Here is a 20,269-nt window from a genome sequence, read left to right as displayed (position 1 = left end):
TGCAAACTTCAATTTATGGAAAACGTTCAAGAATGCCAGACGGGCTGCAGTTGATACATTATTCCAGTTCTACCAGTCTAAACCGTGAGATATTAGTGAATAGTATAGTACAATCCCACTGAAGCATACTACAAGAGTCACCGAAGAACACACCCAAACCGTCACATTATACTTCTTTTGAATCCAAAATTAATCTGCTCCTTTTTTTGATAGAGAAAAAACCCACCATATCCTCTTTACGCCACATCCTTCTTTCATATTTTAGAGTTTTGCTCCAATGGAAAGGTTATAGATAAAAAAAGGTTAATGTTACTGTTTATAGACTAACATGACGCTATCCAAATTGGAACGCTACCGAAAATGGTACACTCTGATATATATGAAGCAGAATTTTCAGTTTAAAATCATCTAAAACTGACAATAATTGTCCTTAATAAAATAAAGGTGCTTATTAGTGACTGTGACATTTTTTTTATGTCATACTGTTTCTTGTTGCTTATCATTTATATTTAAATATGAAAATAACGAAATTGTGGAAAAAATCCTCGAGACGACTTCATGCGCCAATCCTTAAAACACCATGTATTTCAAAACGATGAAAACAATTGCAGAATGGGATTATTTTTGACTTAGATGAAAAAAATATTTGAACTTTCCTTAAATGAATCTAAACATTTTTAGCATGGCTAGACGTTTATTAATGAAATCAAAAGAAGGAGTACCATTTTGGGAACTCGAATCTGCTGAAAAAACAGGGCTGGACCGGGGATGTTTCAAAGCTCTCTATTAATAAATATACGTATTGCTGACAAGTAAACAAATTATGAAATTAAAACTAAAGGCATCTATTTGTTGAATGTTAAGAGAAAAATCGGGATTCAAGCATACGTTAGAAAATTTCAACAATTATCCTCCAAAATTTGAACAATAATTGGTGTTTACTCATGTAAATGTATGGCTAAATATCACAAAAATATATAATGGAATAACTTTGTTTGCTTTTTGGATGTGCAATCAGTACTTCATTCCATACAGGGCATATTGTAATGGACTTTTCTGGGTCGTAATTAAACATTTTTGATATTTTTATCTTGAAGTAAAATAAGAATTTTAAACTTTTCAATGGTGGTATTGGTGTTAAGCAGAGAACTTTTTCAGCTGAAGAAAAAATGATTCGAATGCTCCTGTTTTGATATATGAAAAATACCATTTGTCAGCATCTTTAGATATAGTTTGAAAAAAAAGTGTTTTTTTTCTCTCTCTTTGCTATACTATAAAGTCCAATGACACACGATGGTAATCAAGTTATTTCATCCTTTATTATGCTTTACAAAATATGTTCAACATCAATTTCGCTATTTCCTTAAAGATTTGTATATTTTACAACATATAAGTCAAAAAGGTTTCCAGTTATCACTATATATTAAAAATGGGTTTCTAAATATTATTTCTAAAAAAATTAATATACAAATCAAATAATAAATGAGTTTATTATTTATACTTAAAATTTTCTTAACAAAGGTTCCAATTAACACATGATCGTAAATTATACAATCCATTAATTAAAAAAAAGGTGACACGTGTTTGCGGAGAACGGAAAATGAGCGAAACTTCCCAGGAGGAAGTCTTTAAGTTTAAGCTATACAACATTGTTTACTGATTTGACACGAGTGTCAAATCCATTAATACACATTAATTAATCATAGAGTTAATTACTATGAAGTAACTTTACCTTCCTATTAATTCATGCTCATAATTGATACAATCCAGAAGTATGAATGCATCTTTTTCGGAGAACGGAAATTGACCGCAAATATACGTATTATATAAGTTTAATTCATACAACAATATATAATTTTTATTTGTTTTCATACTAAATCTGATTGGCAAATTGTTTGTCTTCATACTGCTATGAACAAAAAATTCCAGAATGGCGCGAAGAAACAGACTTTATTATGACGTCACAATAGAGACGTCGACGTTACGTATTGATTTAGTAAAAATAATCATCGAAAAAAAATGAAATCGTACAGTTAAACGTATTTTATGTTATCAGGTAGTCAGAAAAATTTCAATTCATAAAGCATTGATGTTACTTTTTTTTTAACTTCATGGGGTGATACATAATATATATTTTATATAAATTTTGTTCCCAATTTTTTTGGAGAATCCGCTGCACAGTTTTCAAACCAAAATTTCTTTCAAACCCCGATGAAGTAAAAATTAGTGACCTCAATGTTTTATTGTTTATCTGTGTAACAGGTGTGGGCAGTCATCAGACCCTGCGTGACTGTTATAAATACTGATTCACAAGAAGTTGTATATCATTGCATAGAACACATTACAAACGTCAAATAGTCTGAGCTCGCGTGCCCACGGAGACTGTTTCTGTCACTCCGACATTGATAAATGTCAATTTCCTTGTTCCAAATGGAGTCTGATTATGCGTAAACTAATTTTTCAGCAAATCAACCACATAAAAACTACCCATTCTTCTCAATTTTCTAAAAAATAAATTCACAAGTTATATGCGTGGTTGCAATACGAATTATCAACATATTGTGTTTACCAGTTTAACTGTAAAAATCATACATGAGACGACACATGCCTCCATGGACGGTACAGAGATATAAAAGTGTCTGATATCTTCACGTATAACATCCGCACACTTGACAGACAGACAGATGATCCGCTAACTAAACGATGTACAGTCTAATTATAACTTATTTTTCACCTGTATTTACAAATTATCATAAAGACTGATTAACATAAGGTCACAATTTCACCTGTATCGCCAATCGGTATATATATAATGTGTCGATCCGTGTAGCAATCGAGAAAGTCGAAACCCTTCCCATCGGATTCCATTCTCCAAGGTGGGTAGCATGCATTTCACTTCTCTTATGTTAACCTTTACTGAAATATTTAATATTATAAGTAGTTACTATATATTTATATTTTTCACATTTTTTTTTAAATTTGGTTTAAGCAATATTTTATTCAATAAGGATTCAGAACAATATACATGTTACTAGATGTTGGATTCAGAAACAAGTACAATGCACTTATATATTTTTCATTTTCAATTTGATATAGTTGTGTGTAATTTAGCATGTCATGACTTCTCAACCTTTCATCCAGTGCATTTTAAAATTTAAAAATATATATATATACGTGAAGGAAGATTGCTCCGAAGGAATTTTCTTGTGTTTCATTTGATATATTTTAAAATCTTTATTATAGGCGGACCATGGTAACGCTTTTCAAGTAATTCGAGTTAAATGAGTTTCGATATAAAGTTAGAGTTTCACTGTTCCAACAAAAACTTAGACTTAAACAAATTCTATATGAGCCTCGAGTTAAAGAGGTTTAACTGTATATGCCAATTTTTTATATCGTTTTAAACTGAAAAAAAAAATACTTTAATAGCTATCATATCTTGATTTTGGGCATGAGGAAATCCTGATTAGTAATACATGTTTTACAGATGACGATATAGTTTTTAATTTAAAACCGAAACGTAATACATAAAGATCCTGTTTGTTTAATTCGAAGAGTTGGACTGGTCCCAACAACATTTTACAGTTCACACTCTTTTGTGACAACCCATATTAACAATAATATCGCATACTAATCACACATGTACAATATCCGGAGTGTAATGGTCGATATTGGGTTCACTTCTCAAAAACACCCAACTATGATCGGTCATAGAGACATGCATTTGTTTCTGACGTAATACAGTTTACTCTCGTTAACACGAAGATCCTGCCTGTTTAATTCGAAGAATTTGGCTCGACCACACTCTACAGGTTACACTCTTTTGGCATTATATTCACATAAACAATAATATCGGTCATTAAAATGCACACTAATTAACATGTTGTATAATATAATGTAAAAATAGAGAGTTTTGAACAACATTATTCGGAGTGTAATGGTCGATATTGGGTTCACTTCTCAAAACCGGCCAAAATGCTATACACCTACCACGATCGGTTTAGGGAAGTGTTAACAATAAACAATTGCACCTTACACAGAAACGCAGATTGATAAATGTATCATGGACATACCTATTTAATCAAATTAACGAGTATGTATATATTAGTATAAATTTAGTCTGTTTTGCTCCCGTTTCAATTATCAATGTGTAATTGATTTCTTTTGAGCCTTTATTTTGTGTTTTTTTTTCAGGTCATGATAATCAAATGTTGCAACGCTTTCTAAAACCTTTATTCAAACACTTCATTGCGTGCCTTACACCAATTTGTCACATTATTTATCCAATGATTTAACCAATGTAATATTTTTGCATATTTAATATAATCTGAAGCGTTTTGCATTGGCTGGAAATGTATTGTGACGTCATAATTAAACGTAAGTTAACAATGATATTATCTCAGGATTCGGTAGATACTTCCTTCGATAAATGTTTGAAAATAATTTTGAGATCAATAAGATATTTATATAATTAGATATTTAGTAAGTTGTTGTAATTATGTGATAGAGGTATCTAAATTCGTATTCATATAATTTGAGATGAAACAACTCATCTTGAAATGAAATGTCTCGCAAAAAAGAAGAAGAAAAAACAAGCAAACAAACAAAACAAAATCCTAAAATCTCGTTTTATAAATATCATATGACATGAGCACGGATATTAGATAATCATAAGATGGTAGTATATATCATAATCTGAAATAAATTTACTTTTGTTTTGCAGTCCATAGGGCATGTATTGCAGCATGAATTCCATCCCCCTCTGCGCATGCGTACTGTGGATTTGCGTGGTGGTATCTGCTGGTAATGGTAAGAAAATTTATCATGCTATTTCCCGACAAAATCACTCTGATATGGCAATCAGATTTAAATAAAGTTCCTTAAAACCACTCCGTTCTTTAGAGGATCTGACAACATCCCATAAGGGGTCATGTTCGGATGACCTTTATACCACCTGTATTTCAGATCAAATGCATTTTCTACACCTTACTTCATCAATGTAAAACGCCATTTCGTCTCAGTATATTTATACAATTAGCTTTGTTGTGCTATTTTGGTGAGGTGACCACATACACGAGAATAATTCTGACAGATTTTTCAAACGATTTCGTCACCTGAAATTCACATTCAAGATTCTGCAGGCAGTAATTTGATTGGCCATTTCCAAAGGTCTCCAGGACTTGACCCCTTAATGGGATGTAGTCAACACCTCGTATCAAAGGTAGTGATAAAAAGAATCTGTATTTTAAGCAGATCGTCGGATATATAAAAGCAACTTGTTTGATTCCACTTCCTACAGGATCTGACAATTTATCCTTAGTGGTCGGTTCGTTTATTTTATGTTCGGATACAATGGTATATTTGCGATGTGCCGTCTAGCCATAATTTAAATCTTGCTCAATGTATAGGGCTCTCACTTCATCATTCTAGCGAAGACACTTAACAGCACACCCCACCCGGTCACATTATACTGACGACGAGCGTACCAGTCGTCCTCGTCCATGAGTCACTTCCATGTAATGTGCTCAGCAGGGAGGACGTTAGAACGCATTTAATTTTGCTACTCTTTGTTCTTAACATTCAGTATACAAGAAGTGGAACGATTGGTTTGCCTGGTATCCGTATCAGTGATTGAGTGGAGTGTCACGTGTGTTATTCATTGTGTCTAGCAATATGATTCATAGATATAGCAATATTAAATATTAAGTAAATTAATGGACAGTATGAATTAATAAGCAGTTGCCTATATAATCATATATACATTACTGGAATTGAAATTGATCTAATCATTTTAAATTTGTATTTCATTATCCTATTTTGAAATTGTGTCCAAAACAACATATGAAAAGTTACTTGTTCTTTCAATTACTTTTCATTCTGGGAAAGCGTGCAGTTTTCCTATTCAATGGCGGTCGCGAACACGGAGAGACCTATTCTTGAGTTGCCATTGCTTTACTCAGCTCTCTTTCCCTTTCAATATATCAATTGAAAAGCAGATGCTTATCCTCACTTTAATTTGACAACATCCCATATGAGGTCACGATTTGATGACCTTTCACATTGACCAATCAAATAGTAGTCTAACCTCTGATTTTTTTCTGCCGGTAAAAAATAGTAAGCAAGAGCTATCATAATTATTCTTTTGTGTGTGGTCATTTCGTCCAAAGAGCAAAACAAATTCTACATCTATATGGCATTCTGTGACGAAATGACGTTTTCAGAAATGTACTAAACTGGCGTAAATACACATGAACTGAAGTACAAAGGTCACCAGAACGTGACCCCTAATGTTGCCATATCCTTTATAAAACGAAGTGATGATAAGGATACATATCTTGATAAGGTTGAAATTCAATTACCCTAAAAAGAATCAATCAATAGTTTTGCAAAACAAACACAACCAATGAGTCTATGCTTGAATAATTTTTAATGTTTAAAAAATTAATAACGAAGCTCCGTGTACTTCGCTTATTGTCTATATCAATTGACATTCCATTGCAATATGTATATTGATATGTCTGTTGTGAAAATTACTTAATATGGCAAAAACGTGACTTCCATAAAGTACTGTAATTTGGAAACTTAAGTCGAAAACCAACTTTGAGAATATTGATTTGAAAACAGAAAGTGACCCCAAATGGATTATGTGCCTGATAACAAAATTTAATAAAAAAAAGTACTGCATTCTTTACTTAGTTTGCTCGTATTTGAAAAGATATATGAAAAAACAGGGTTTACAGCAAAGACGAAATGAAAATGTTGCTAATCATGTCACTTTAAACAACGAATCTGATTAAAATACAGTTCCTTATAACAATTGCATTAAATAGATAATCTGAAAACATCCTAAAAGGGGTCATCTTCGGATGACCTTTGTATCACCTGTACTTCAGATAAATGCATTCTCTACATCCTTGCTACATCAATTGAAAACTCCATTTCGTCCTAGTATCTTTATACAATTAGCTTTGTTATTCCTGTTTGGGTGAGATGACTACGTACACGAATTTAATTCTGACAGGTTTTTTTTCGTCCCCTCAAATTCACTTTCAAGAGTCTGTAGGCAGCAATTTGATTGGTCCAAAGGTCCCCAGGACGTAACACCTAATGGGATGTTGTCAGATCCTCTTATCAAATGTCGTGATAATAAGGATATGTATTTAATCAGATTGAACAACTGCACCCTGTATGTTAAAATTCGATGATCACATCATTTGAATGTGATCTATTCAACGTAAAAAACCGAGTCACGTAGTTGTATCCATATACAGACTGCAAGTACGTCAATCCCATTGTATATAAAATATCGCAATAAAACATGTTTAAATCATCAAACACATCCAAATATAATACTTCCATTCACTAAGTATTGCAGAACAGCTGAATCTCATAAAATTTACATAATCTTTTGCAATAAATTAACATGAAATTTAACATGAAAATTTGAGTCATCAACTCCCTTTCAAGTTATAGAAGATACATTGGAACTGTCACATCTAAAACATGTAATTGTCTCGTATTTTACACGACATGGCAAATTGATTTATTCAGAATAATCGTTTGAGTATACCGATTCAAATCCAATGATTGTACAGCTTTAATTGAGGATTACCTTATTGAATAGATTCGTGGTTTATAATGGGGACTTTTGTGTTATATTTCCATAAAGAGAAAAAATCATAATAATTTATTCTATTGTAGATAATCTCTTCAAATTTACAAATTCATTTTGGGACTCTTTTTCTAAGAAATCCTTACGTTATTACATCCGTTAATCAGAAAAAAAGTGACGTCATATTTCCTTAATGGATGGATAAAGTAAATTTGCAAGTTAGACTCTGTCTTTGGAAGTAATCAAGACATGATAAACGACGAATAGGCGTGAACAAAAACAAACCTGTACAATTTACTTTTCTACACTTCCCTCGACATTTTGGACTACAAAATGCAAGTATACATGCTAAAAAACCTGTAAAATGTCCTTTTTCTACACTTTGCAGTGACATATTAGACTATATATGTATTATCTTCTTTCCCAGGGAGTAATATCAAACGTGACGTCTACGGAGATTGCGTGAGAGTTTGCCACCCACATGAACCTTTATGGATAAAGAAGATGTTCCGACACTGTATCTTTGACAATGAATGTGTCTACTGCAAGTACTTCAGTTGTCCTGACCTGCAGGAATGCAAGAGGAAAAGGAAAGTTATTCCTCCGGTACCAACACTGGATAGAAATTGCATGACCTGCCCAGGTAAGTTGTCCTTGGTTTGTTGTATTTGTTTCTCGCAATTACTCTCAATCAGATTTATATCAGATCCTTGGTCTGCTTTAATAGATCAACGTGCTATTAACAGCCAGGATCAGTACTCATAGCAAAGACTTGTGTAGTTATATAAAATTAAAAAATTGGAGATGACAAAGACAAACACACAAATTGGAGATGACAAAGACAAACACACAAATTGGAGATGACAAAGACAAACACACAAATTGGAGATGACAAAGACAGAAACAAAAATTGGAGATGACAAAGACAAACACACAAATTGGAGATGACAAAGACAGAAATAAAAATTGGAGATGACAAAGACAAACACACAAATTGGAGATGACAAAGACAAACACACAAATTGGAGATGACAAAGACAAACACACAAATTGGAGATGACAAAGACAAACACACAAAATTGGAGATGACAAAGACAAACACACAAATTGGAGATGACAAAGACAAACACACAAATTGGAGATGACAAAGACAAACACACAAATTGGAGATGACAAAGACAAACACACAAATTGGAGATGACAAAGACAAACACACAAATTGGAGATGACAAAGACAAAAAACAAATTGGAGATGACAAAGACAAACACACAAATTGGAGATGACAAAGACAAAAACAACAAATTGGAGATGACAAAGACAAACACACAAATTGGAGATGACAAAGACAAACACACAAATTGGAGATGACAAAGACAAACACACAAATTGGAGATGACAAAGACAAACACATAAATTGGATATGACAAAGACAAACACACAAATTGGAGATGACAAAGACAAACACACAAATTGGAGATGACAAAGACAAAAACAAAAAATTGGAGATGACAAAGACAAACACACAAATTGGAGATGACAAAGACAAACACACAAATTGGAGATGACAAAGACAGAAGAAAAATTGGAGATGACAAAGACAAACACACAAATTGGAGATGACAAAGACAGAAGAAAAATTGGAGATGACAAAGACAAACACACAAATTGGAGATGACAAAGACAAACACACAAATTGGAGATGACAAAGACAAACACACAAATTGGAGATGACAAAGACAGAAACACAAATTGGAGATGACAAAGACAAACACACAAATTGGAGATGACAAAGACAAACACACAAATTGGAGATGACAAAGACAAACACACAAATTGGAGAAGAAAAATTGGAGATGACAAAGACAAACACACAAATTGGAGATGACAAAGACAAACACACAAATTGGAGATGACAAAGACAAACACACAAATTGGAGATGACAAAGACAAACACACAAATTGGAGATGACAAAGACAGAAACAAAAATTGGAGATGACAAAGACAAACACACAAATTGGAGATGACAAAGACAAACACACAAATTGGAGATGACAAAGACAAACACACAAATTGGAGATGACAAAGACAAACACACAAATTGGAGATGACAAAGACAAACACACAAATTGGAGATGACAAAGACAAACACACAAATTGGAGATGACAAAGACAGAAACAAAAATTGGAGATGACAAAGACAAACACACAAATTGGAGATGACAAAGACAAACACACAAATTGGAGATGACAAAGACAAACACACAAATTGGAGATGACAAAGACAAACACACAAAATTGGAGATGACAAAGACAAACACACAAATTGGAGATGACAAAGACAGAAACACAAAATTGGAGATGACAAAGACAAACACACAAATTGGAGATGACAAAGACAAACACACAAATTGGAGATGACAAAAACAAACACACAAATTGGAGATGACAAAGACAAACACACAAATTGGAGATGACAAAGACAAACACACAAATTGGAGATGACAAAAACAAACACACAAATTGGAGATGACAAAGACAAACACACAAATTGGAGATGACAAAGACAGAAACAAAAATTGGAGATGACAAAGACAAAACACACAATTGGAGATGACAAAGACAAACACACAAATTGGAGATGACAAAGACAAACACACAAATTGGAGATGACAAAGACAGAAACAAAAATTGGAGATGACAAAGACAAACACACAAATTGGAGATGACAAAGACAAACACACAAATTGGAGATGACAAAGACAAACACACAAATTGGAGATAACAAAGACATAAACGAAAATTGGAGATGACAAAGACAAACACACAAATTGGAGATGACAAAGACAGAAACAAAAATTGGAGATGACAAAGACAAACACACAAATTGGAGATGACAAAGACAAACACACAAATTGGAGATGACAAAGACAAACACACAAATTGGAGATGACAAAGACAGAAACAAAAATTGGAGATGACAAAGACAAAACACACAAATTGGAGATGACAAAGACAAACACACAAATTGGAGATGACAAAGACAAACACACACAAATTGGAGATGACAAAGACAAACACACAAATTGGAGATGACAAAGACAAACACACAAATTGGAGATGACAAAGACAAACACACAAATTGGAGATGACAAAGACAAACACACAAATTGGAGATGACAAAGACAAACACACAAATTGGAGATGACAAAGACAAACACACAAATTGGAGATGACAAAGACAAACACACAAATTGGAGATGACAAAGACAAACACACAAATTGGAGATGACAAAGACAAACACACAAAGATGACAAAGACAAACACAAAATTGGAGATGACAAAGACAAACACACAAATTGGAGATGACAAAGAAATAAGAAAAATTGGAGATGACAAAGACAAACACACAAATTGGAGATGACAAAGACAGAAACACAAATTGGAGATGACAAAGACAAACACACAAATTCGAGATGACAAAGACTAACACACAAATTGGAGATGACAAAGACAGAAAAAAATTGGAGATGACAAAGACAAACACACAAATTGGAGATGACAAAGACAGAAACGAAAATTGGAGATGACAAAGACAAACACACAAATTCGAGATGACAAAGACTAACACACAAATTGGAGATGACAAAGACAGAAACGAAAATTGGAGATGACAAAGACAAAACACACAAATTTGAGATGACAAAGACAAACACACAAATTGGAGATGACAAAGACAAACACACAAATTGGAGATGACAAAGACAGAAACAAAAATTGGAGATGACAAAGACAAACACACAAATTGGAGATGACAAAGACAAACACACAAATTGGAGATGACAAAGACAAACACACAAATTGGAGATGACAAAGACAAACACACAAATTGGAGATGACAAAGACAAACACACAAATTGGAGATGACAAAGACAGAAACAAAAATTGGAGATGACAAAGACAAACACGCAAATTGGAGATGACAAAGACAGAAGTTGGAAGTTTTATTTATAACATAAAATTTAAATCAAATCAAAAATCCATTAGTTCCTATTGATGACAGCCTCCCATGTGTGCATTTTTTGTGTCGATGTATGTATGTTTTCGGAGGCTGCGGTATATTAGTGTAGGCGACATGCTTCAGTAAGCACTTAGAAAGGGTTAGAATGTCACTATCAGAAAGAGACACAACACTTCCATAAACACACTATCACAAGGGAATAAAACACAATATAGACCGCAGCCACCTAAAACACACTATCACAAGGAGACACAACACAAATATACCGAAGTCTCCTTAAACATACAGACATTTACAAAGCAACATGGTGATATACCTCACCGCTCAGCCGCCTATAGAGCATATAAGGATGGTCCCGCATGTGTACTATGTGCTTAAAGTAAAGTCGGTCACACGGTCGATGTTTAAATCCTCATATATATTTTAGCTCATGACATTACTTAACATAAATCTGAAAGTGAATAGATAACGGAATGAAATATAGTTTATTGTTTTAATTATACTCTTAATAAATTCATAACTGTCAATCAATAATTCTAAATAAGAAAAAGATAATCTCTATATTATATATAGTGTAGAGTTCCAAATATAAAGCAATTCAATGAGGAAATTGCGACAGTTGAGTTTAGTTAAAACCATATTTTATTTTCAAAACAAAGTCATTACCTTACATTACTTTACAAATGCAAGGATTCAGAAAAAATATTGATATAATTATACAAATCTGGCTCTTTAGTACAGACAGGCTGGCGACAACCACATTAGAGCAAATTATAAATAGAAAGTAATAACAGCAAAACCAGATATAGTGAATAAGTTACAAGTATGAGATAAGTGTAAACCGGGGGGAGGGGGAGAATATGAGGATGGTGAGAAAGTGGGAGACAGTGCCAGTAGGTTGAATTAAATTATGAATTAAAGGTAGGAGGGGGGAGGTTGGTAGGATATAAGGATGATGAGAAAGTGGGAGACAGTGCCAGTAGGATGGATTAAATTATGAATTAAAGGAAGGAAGGGGGTGGGGGGTTGGTAGGATATGAGGATGAGGAGAAAGTGGGAGACAGTGCCAGTAGGATGGATTAAATTGTGAATTAAAGGATGGAGGGGGGAGGTTGGTAGGATATGAGGATGAGGAGAAAGTGGGAGACAGTGCCAGTAGGATGGATTAAATTATGAATTAAAGGAAGGAGGGGGGAGGTTGGTAGGATATGAGGATGAGGAGAAAGTGGGAGACAGTGCCAGTAGGATGGATTAAATTATGAATTAAAGGAAGGAGGGGGAGGTTGGTAGGATATGAGGATAAGGAGAAAAGTGGGAGACAGTGCCAGTAGGATGGATTAAATTATGAATTAAAGGAAGGAGGGAGGGGGTTGGTAGGATATGAGGATGAGGAGAAAGTGGGAGACAGTGCCAGTAGGATGGATTAAATTATGAATTAAAGGAAGGAGGGGGGAAGGTTGGTAGGATATGAGGATGAGGAGAAAGTGGGATACAGTGCCAGTAGGATGGATTAAATTATGAATTAAAGGAAGGAGGGGGAGGTTGGTAGGATATGAGGATGAGGAGAAAGTGGGAGACAGTGCCAGTAGGATGGATTAAATTATGAATTAAAGGAAGGAGGGGGAGGTTGGTAGGATATGAGGATGAGGAGAAAGTGGGAGACAGTGCCAGTAGGATGGATTAAATTATGAATTAAAGGAAGGAGGGGGGAGGTTGGTAGGATATGAGGATGAGGAGAAAGTGGGAGACAGTGCCAGTAGGATGGATTAAATTATGAATTAAAGGAAGGAGGGAGGAGAGAAAAGATCGATGGTGAAATACATTTTCATAAGGAATGTTACTGAGTTACAAAAATTAATAATTATGTATAATTCTACAAATGTTTGCATGACGACATTGTGTTATGACAAGATAAACATTATCTCGTCCAGGTGTACCTTGGTAACAAAATAACTTTTCATTCAAAGTGCACAACATATCAGGAGTGTCCAGAGTGAAGCCTTCTGGTGAATTCCTGAAAAATGGTTGTCTAATGTCACTATGACTAGTACAATAGAGAAGAAAATGAGCTGCTGTTTCGTCAGCTTGTCTTCAGAATCATAAGGGACTACTAATATTACGATAGAAAAGATAACATTTCAAAACGCTACAGATCATTCTCAGTCTGGCATGATAGATCTTATCTAGACTTTTTACGTAATTGTAATATGGAGGGACTGTTCGGGAGTGTCTGTTCAAGTATTTTTAAGGTTAATTATTTAATGGTTGTTTTTTTATCAGAAGGAAGATAGTTCAATAAAATAAGGAAGAAATGATCTTTTATGAAAGTTTGGTTTTACAAAAGACATTTGTAAGGTGATCAGTATCACATATATCAAAATGATGTGAATCATTTCTGCATTGTTGGAGTAGCTCAGGGAGATAAGGAGACAAAAACCAAAGACAATTTTATTTATTTGAATATTTTTTTATGCTACGTTTTTATTTCAAGCTATCTAACCAAGATTCCCTATAAAGATTTTCATGACTAGTAAGTTTAGTGCCCCCAGTATTTAACCTCGCAGCTCCAAGTTGTTTATTTTCAAGTAGCTGAGATTGTGAAATGGTTAAGTTGTTCCAGACAATATCAGTGTATTCCAGCATGGATCAAATAAAAAGAGAAGTAAATAATTTGGAACGATTTCCCATCAATATTAACTTTAAATTTTCTGAGAATACTTAGTTTGGCAGAAGCTTTTTTAATCATATAATGTACTTGATCTGTCCATGTCCCATCGTGAGAGAAAAAACATTCCTGTATGTTTATGGTTTTCAACCACAGAAATCGGAAAGTCGTCCATGCGAAGAGGGGGCTTATTCATTTTCCCACTGATTTAGAGATTCATTTTTTAGGATGAAATTTAACCAACCAACGTTCATAGCAGATATGAATTTCCCTTAAATTATTTATTTAACAAGTTTGCATATCTAGGCAGAATGTCTACGATGGCGTAGAGGGAAAAATCATCTGCGAACAGATTAGATAAGTTTATTTAGACGTCCCTTCCATCCTTACACGGAACTACGTTGAGTTATTTAAAATACTATATACATTCGGGTCATTGTTAAATTAAACAATAAAACTTGAAAACAATAAAACACGCAGTCAGACCCGTGTAATTACCTAGAAGGCATGTCTAAGAGACACATCGAGTTAATTAAAGACCATATATCAAACTTGTGAAATATAAACAGACACTATCTAGTAGATTTTAAAAGTTAAATGTCATATACGAGTCATGTACAGGCCAAGTTTAATACCGCACATGATCTTAATGATACAAAACCTTTGAAATATTTTTCCTCGCGAAATGACCCGATCGCCGTGTCAACAAGACAGGTAATAAATCAAATATTGTAAAACGACACGAAATATTTATTTATTAATATAATGCTGTAGTAATGCGATGCAGCTAAACAAAACGTCTGTCAAGTTATTTTTATGATAGAAAACGCTTTAAAACAAACTTCCTTTTACGTCGCATGCAATTTACTTTTGCGAATTTTGCGATCCAAATATATTTGCAAAACATTATCTCCACGAACTAACACCTTCATCAATGTAACTGTTAGAAATTTTCACACATTTTTAACATTCGCGAATGTTGTTCTTCGGGAACTTTTTTTAATGAAATCACAAAATTAAGTAGCCACGAAAAAAAGTCGATTCACAATATTTTGAAATGTTGTGCCTTGTGTAATAACCTGTGTAACTACGTCTGGAAAACTTTCTGTGAATAATTCGGTACTCCGATATATTGCAAGATGATATTTTTATATTTACTTCTCTAATGGTCCGATGAACGTTACAAGACAGCTATTTATAAAATAAATGAATACGTATAAATTATGTTTGAGAATGAACATTTTGCTTGTGGGCCTTAGTTGTGTAACAATCCGTATAATTATTGTTAATCATTTGATATTTGCGAAATACACTTTTTTTGCGTTAGCTTTAACGCTATACAATGAGACACAACACGAATATACCACAGCCTCCCAAAACACGCACCTTGCACTTCATACACCCAACACACTGCATATATTGGAGGCCGTCCATACACGATCCATACATACTGTTTATACATACTGTTATAATAGTATTTAATTAATCCTAAAGTTTATATAATCCGTACAATTTGTATATATGACTGAACGATTGTCATTAAGAGACATTGATCGTAAATCCAAGCATTTGTAAATACATTGTCAATACCGAAGATCGAAATATTATATACGGGAAAATGAGGTAGTTGGTAGTAAGTCTACAGAATACGTCATTGATAGAAATGAATTCAAGTAAAACAAAAATAAAAAATAAAAAAAGTAAATTTTATAATAACTGCCTTGACGATCAAACAATAAAAACACCTTTGTTTCCAAATAAATAAAACAAAATCAATAAAAATAAACAAATCCTACCAAACGTCTAGTTCCATATGAAGGCATCCTCCCAAAGCAGGTATCTACACACAACAGATTGCACATATATGAGAGGCCGTCCTAAAATGACTGTAAGTGAACAGTTTGCCCATTTGATACTAGTTCTGTCTGCGCCGCCACATCAGCTCCCGGATAAGAGTTATCGGTCCCGGCGAAAATTACATTATCCGGGTTTATCACTCCGGATTTTAGTGTTGCCGCTACGATTCAGTTTCCGGCACAGAGTTGTTTTTTTTTTTAAATATGGACGGTTTATATAACTTTTTATTCCTTCACCCTGACTGTTGATAGTGCATTAACAGTTTTGGTAAAGCTACTTTGTTAATATTATGTACTATTAACTATAAATAAACAGATAAATAAACTATATATCAATAGAAAAAAAAACTATAAATTAAAAAGATAAATTACCTATAAATAAACGAAAATATAAACTATAAATCAACAGATAAACAAATTATAAGTAAACAGATAAATAAACTATAAAGAAATAGATAAATAAACTATAAATAAATAATCTACAAATAAACAGATGAATAAACTATAAATCACAGATAGATAAACAATAAATACACAAATAAATAAACAGGTAAATAAACTAAATATAAACAGATAAATAAACTAAAAATAAACAGATAAATAAAATATAGATAAGCATCACCAGGTATATAAACTAAAAATAAACAAGTACATGAATTTGATATCTTAATACCATATGAATGAAGTATTTCTAAAACTACCGTTACGTCTGAAATTGTATGTGAAATATTATAAACCTGCACTACATGCATTAATGTCTGCATTTGTCAGATTAGCACTATCTATACATGTAAATCTCGTGACCTCCTGCACACGAAACATGTTAAAATGCACGAGCTGACAACAATTATGCATCTTATGCATCCTAATGACGACAGGTGTATGAATATTCATGAGTTGTTTTGTCTCTATCTGTTGCAATATGTATATAAACATAATTGTCTATGGTGTCTTATGAAACGCAGAGAAAGGTAACGAATTCTTTATTAATTATATTTTGTATTGCAATACACTGATTAACGTAATCTCGAAAAAAAACAATTTTTCCTACAGATACCATATATTCGGCAATCTTCGCTGGTCAATCTTTTTGCGATTCTGTCGGCAATAAGTTATATTTATATAAATGGAGTAATGTGTATGATGCACTGTGTGATATGTTCCATTGATGGAGCAGGGCCCAGTTTCACCAACATTCCTTTATAACTTAAAGGAATTCCTTAACTTAAATTTCCCCATTGGTAAGCACTACAGAAAATAAGGAAAAAATGTGAAGTTAAGAAGTCCTCCTTTAAGTTAATATTCGGGCAAAGGAAGGCTAGAGACGGTAAAAATGATGTTGATATCTCCAGTAAAATTTCTTTGGAAAAAAGAAAAATGAAACTTCGCATCAAAATCGCTCTATATGCGACGAAATTAGTTTATATTATAGGAGTCCTCCCGACTGGCTATGTCCGTGTTAACATCCCCACGCAGTCCCGGTTTCAGAATTTATTTTTAGAACTTTGCTAAATTTACACGGGACTTTTCCATAATTTCGAAGGTCAAACCCAACAGCGTAAGCAGAACTTGACCGTCGTTTTGATATAATAGAATTTTTGGAAGGCAAATGAACGCATTTAGACTGGTTTCATTGACTTACTTTACACTTTAAATTCTGTAATGCTTTCCTAAAGAGAATTTGAAGTTAAGAGATGCTTTAAATTTAAGGAATGTGCATTAAACTGGGCCCAAAAATGCTTTACCCTTAGCATGTCTTGTTTTAAATTTCATGGTAAGATTGGATAATGTATTAAAGACTTTATTTGTTATTCATTACCGTGATCTCCGTGAATTTAATAATAATTATGTTATGTCCCTAATGTTTAAAAAAAAACCTTGTAAAACATGAGTTTGTGTTCTTTGGCGGCGTATTTCAATGAGATACCACTATGACAGAGTTCCACTACATGTGTAACATAAATACAAAACACGAGTATACCACAGCCTTCTAAAAACACGTATACCCTCAGACATGCTTAAATGGCACTCTTGATAGCGTGATCGGGAAATATGGTGATTAAGCCACTAGCATTTAACCTACCGGCCTGGGTTCTGTTACTGACATGTACGCGAAGAGGTATGGGTCACCTGTCCGATTATGTTGGTTTTCTTCGGGTAGTCTGGTTATTAAGACCCCGTCGTGTGTATAGTCGTCCAATCGAAAGTGACAAGTTATATAACAAATGTTGTAAAATGAACATAGTTTATTCGTTCATAGGGCGTTAATATACTCAATCAACCAACTAGATTATTTCTCTGTTTCAGGTACATGTGTGTATGCTGGAAAAACATACAAAAGGACCGACCGGTTTAAGGCAGCAGACGATATCAACGAGTGTAGTTGTCAAAACTATGGGAAAGTAAGATGTACTAGTGAAAAATCGCCGTCCCCTAGACGATTCTGTGGCGTCTGAAATTAGAAATAAAAGCAACGTATTATTCCATCTTTGTATATTACAGAGTTGCCTTCCTTGCGGGAAGGTATCCATTCTGACGTCATAATTGTGCATGCGAAATTCTTGTCTTTTGCTCAAAAAAGTAGTACGTTACGCACGCGAACACATGACGACACAATCAATACCTACCTGCAAATGAAGATAACTCTGTAATATGCAAATAAAAACAGTTATAAGAGATAATTTGTTATGAAGAAGTATGTTTTTACGAGCAGGAATAGATTTCAAAGTCTATAGAATCCTTGCGATCATTGTGAAGTGTTCTAATACATCAATGGGGTAACAATTCTGTCGATACTAGACCAAGTTGGTCAGTGATATATATTTCACCTGATCCTTCAGGTGGTTCAGAGGTTCTGAGTCCGAACCCCAGCCCGGCTGCTGTATCATTGTCTTAATTGCTCATTAAATTCCTGCTACTTCCCTTAGAGTACAGCTCTACATAACAAATTGACCCAATTAATGTCATACTTGTCTGAATGCTTGAACAACTTCCGCAGTATTAGATGCCTCCCAGGTGCTACTTATCCGCTAAACGCAAAAGCCGTCAGTCTGTCACATTAACCGAAGCGGCTGGAGACTTTAAAAAGAATGGAGACATCTCTACGAGATAGGATGCATAAATGGAATATTAACTCCATTTTTTTTTGTTATTTATGCTGTTCATTTAAGATTTGTATAATGATTTTACTAATCTGTGAAGGTTTTCCGAATATTTCATCTTCTAACCATTACCAAAAGCGTTACGTTAAAAATAAATTAAATCTTTGTTATCTTACAGATTCTAGACTATGTTGTCCCATCAAATATAACTTAATAAAAACTTAACTACTGATGTCATTGTTTTTGTCATTTTTAATTACCAAACAATATCATTTATATGTCTTTTTAATGACATAGTTCATTTAATAACAATTAAATGTGTTTTCATCCACTTTAAAAGTCCAACAAACACAAATAGGACTTTTATTACTTTGTATTTTCCATGTTGTTGAAATGCATATTAAGTCATGTTTGCTAAAGCTAATAAAATAAGTAAATATTCAATTTAGAGAAAGAGGAAATTATTTTGATTCATTATTAAACAAATATTCAAGATTAAAAGATGTCTTCTAGAAATTATTTTTTAATTTAAAGATACTTAAAATGTCATAAATGTATTTCGTTTTAGTCCTTCTCTTTTAAGTTTCACATTTTAATGATATCTCATTCATCGCTACCTCCCTGAAACGATGATTTAAAAACCAAAATTATGCACATTATTGTGCATAAATTTAATTATCATTCTAATAAACCCTCATTATTTTGAAATCATGTAAAAACGCAGATGTTTAATGCTAATAAGACGGAATAAAAAAAAGACTGTGTGGTCAACATCTCAGATCTGTTTTAGAATTTTTTAGAACTGGAAAAAACCCCGAAAAAGTATAATGAGATAAAAGCGAAATAAAGCTATTATATTAATAATCCGAAATAAAAGGCAAAAATAAATTCAAAATAAAATAAAATAAAAAAAAAATTCAATGGAATATATTCAGCCACTAAAGAGCCTTCATCAGCCCAATATCTATAAAAAAAAAACGTTCGAAAAAGCGTATGGGTATTCTTTTATGTGTT

General features: G+C 33.3%; 1 protein-coding gene across 1 annotated transcript; it reads left to right on the top strand.

Annotated features, from left to right (window-relative positions):
* Positions 1-2,574: 2,574 nt before the first annotated feature.
* Positions 2,575-19,487, top strand: LOC138311124 (uncharacterized). Its single transcript, XM_069252570.1, has 4 exons — positions 2,575-2,876; positions 4,724-4,809; positions 8,040-8,255; positions 18,462-19,487. The coding sequence occupies exons 2-4, from the start codon at positions 4,734-4,736 to the stop codon at positions 18,608-18,610; spliced, it is 441 nt and encodes a 146-aa protein (XP_069108671.1). The 5' UTR covers positions 2,575-2,876; positions 4,724-4,733; the 3' UTR covers positions 18,611-19,487.
* The last annotated feature ends 782 nt before the right edge of the window (positions 19,488-20,269 follow it).

Source organism: Argopecten irradians, chromosome 16 (assembly GCF_041381155.1).
Source record: "Argopecten irradians isolate NY chromosome 16, Ai_NY, whole genome shotgun sequence".
Classification (NCBI taxonomy): domain Eukaryota; kingdom Metazoa; phylum Mollusca; class Bivalvia; order Pectinida; family Pectinidae; genus Argopecten; species Argopecten irradians.
This window is presented reverse-complemented; position numbering and strand designations above follow the sequence as displayed.

Coding starts and splice junctions, on each gene's coding strand:
- LOC138311124 (XM_069252570.1), top strand. CDS start 4,734: ATGTATTGCAGCATGAATTCCATCCCCCTCTGCGCATGCGTACTGTGG. Junction 4,810..8,039: donor GGTGGTATCTGCTGGTAATG/GTAAGAAAATTT, acceptor CTTCTTTCCCAG/GGAGTAATATCAAACGTGAC. Junction 8,256..18,461: donor AAATTGCATGACCTGCCCAG/GTAAGTTGTCCT, acceptor TCTCTGTTTCAG/GTACATGTGTGTATGCTGGA.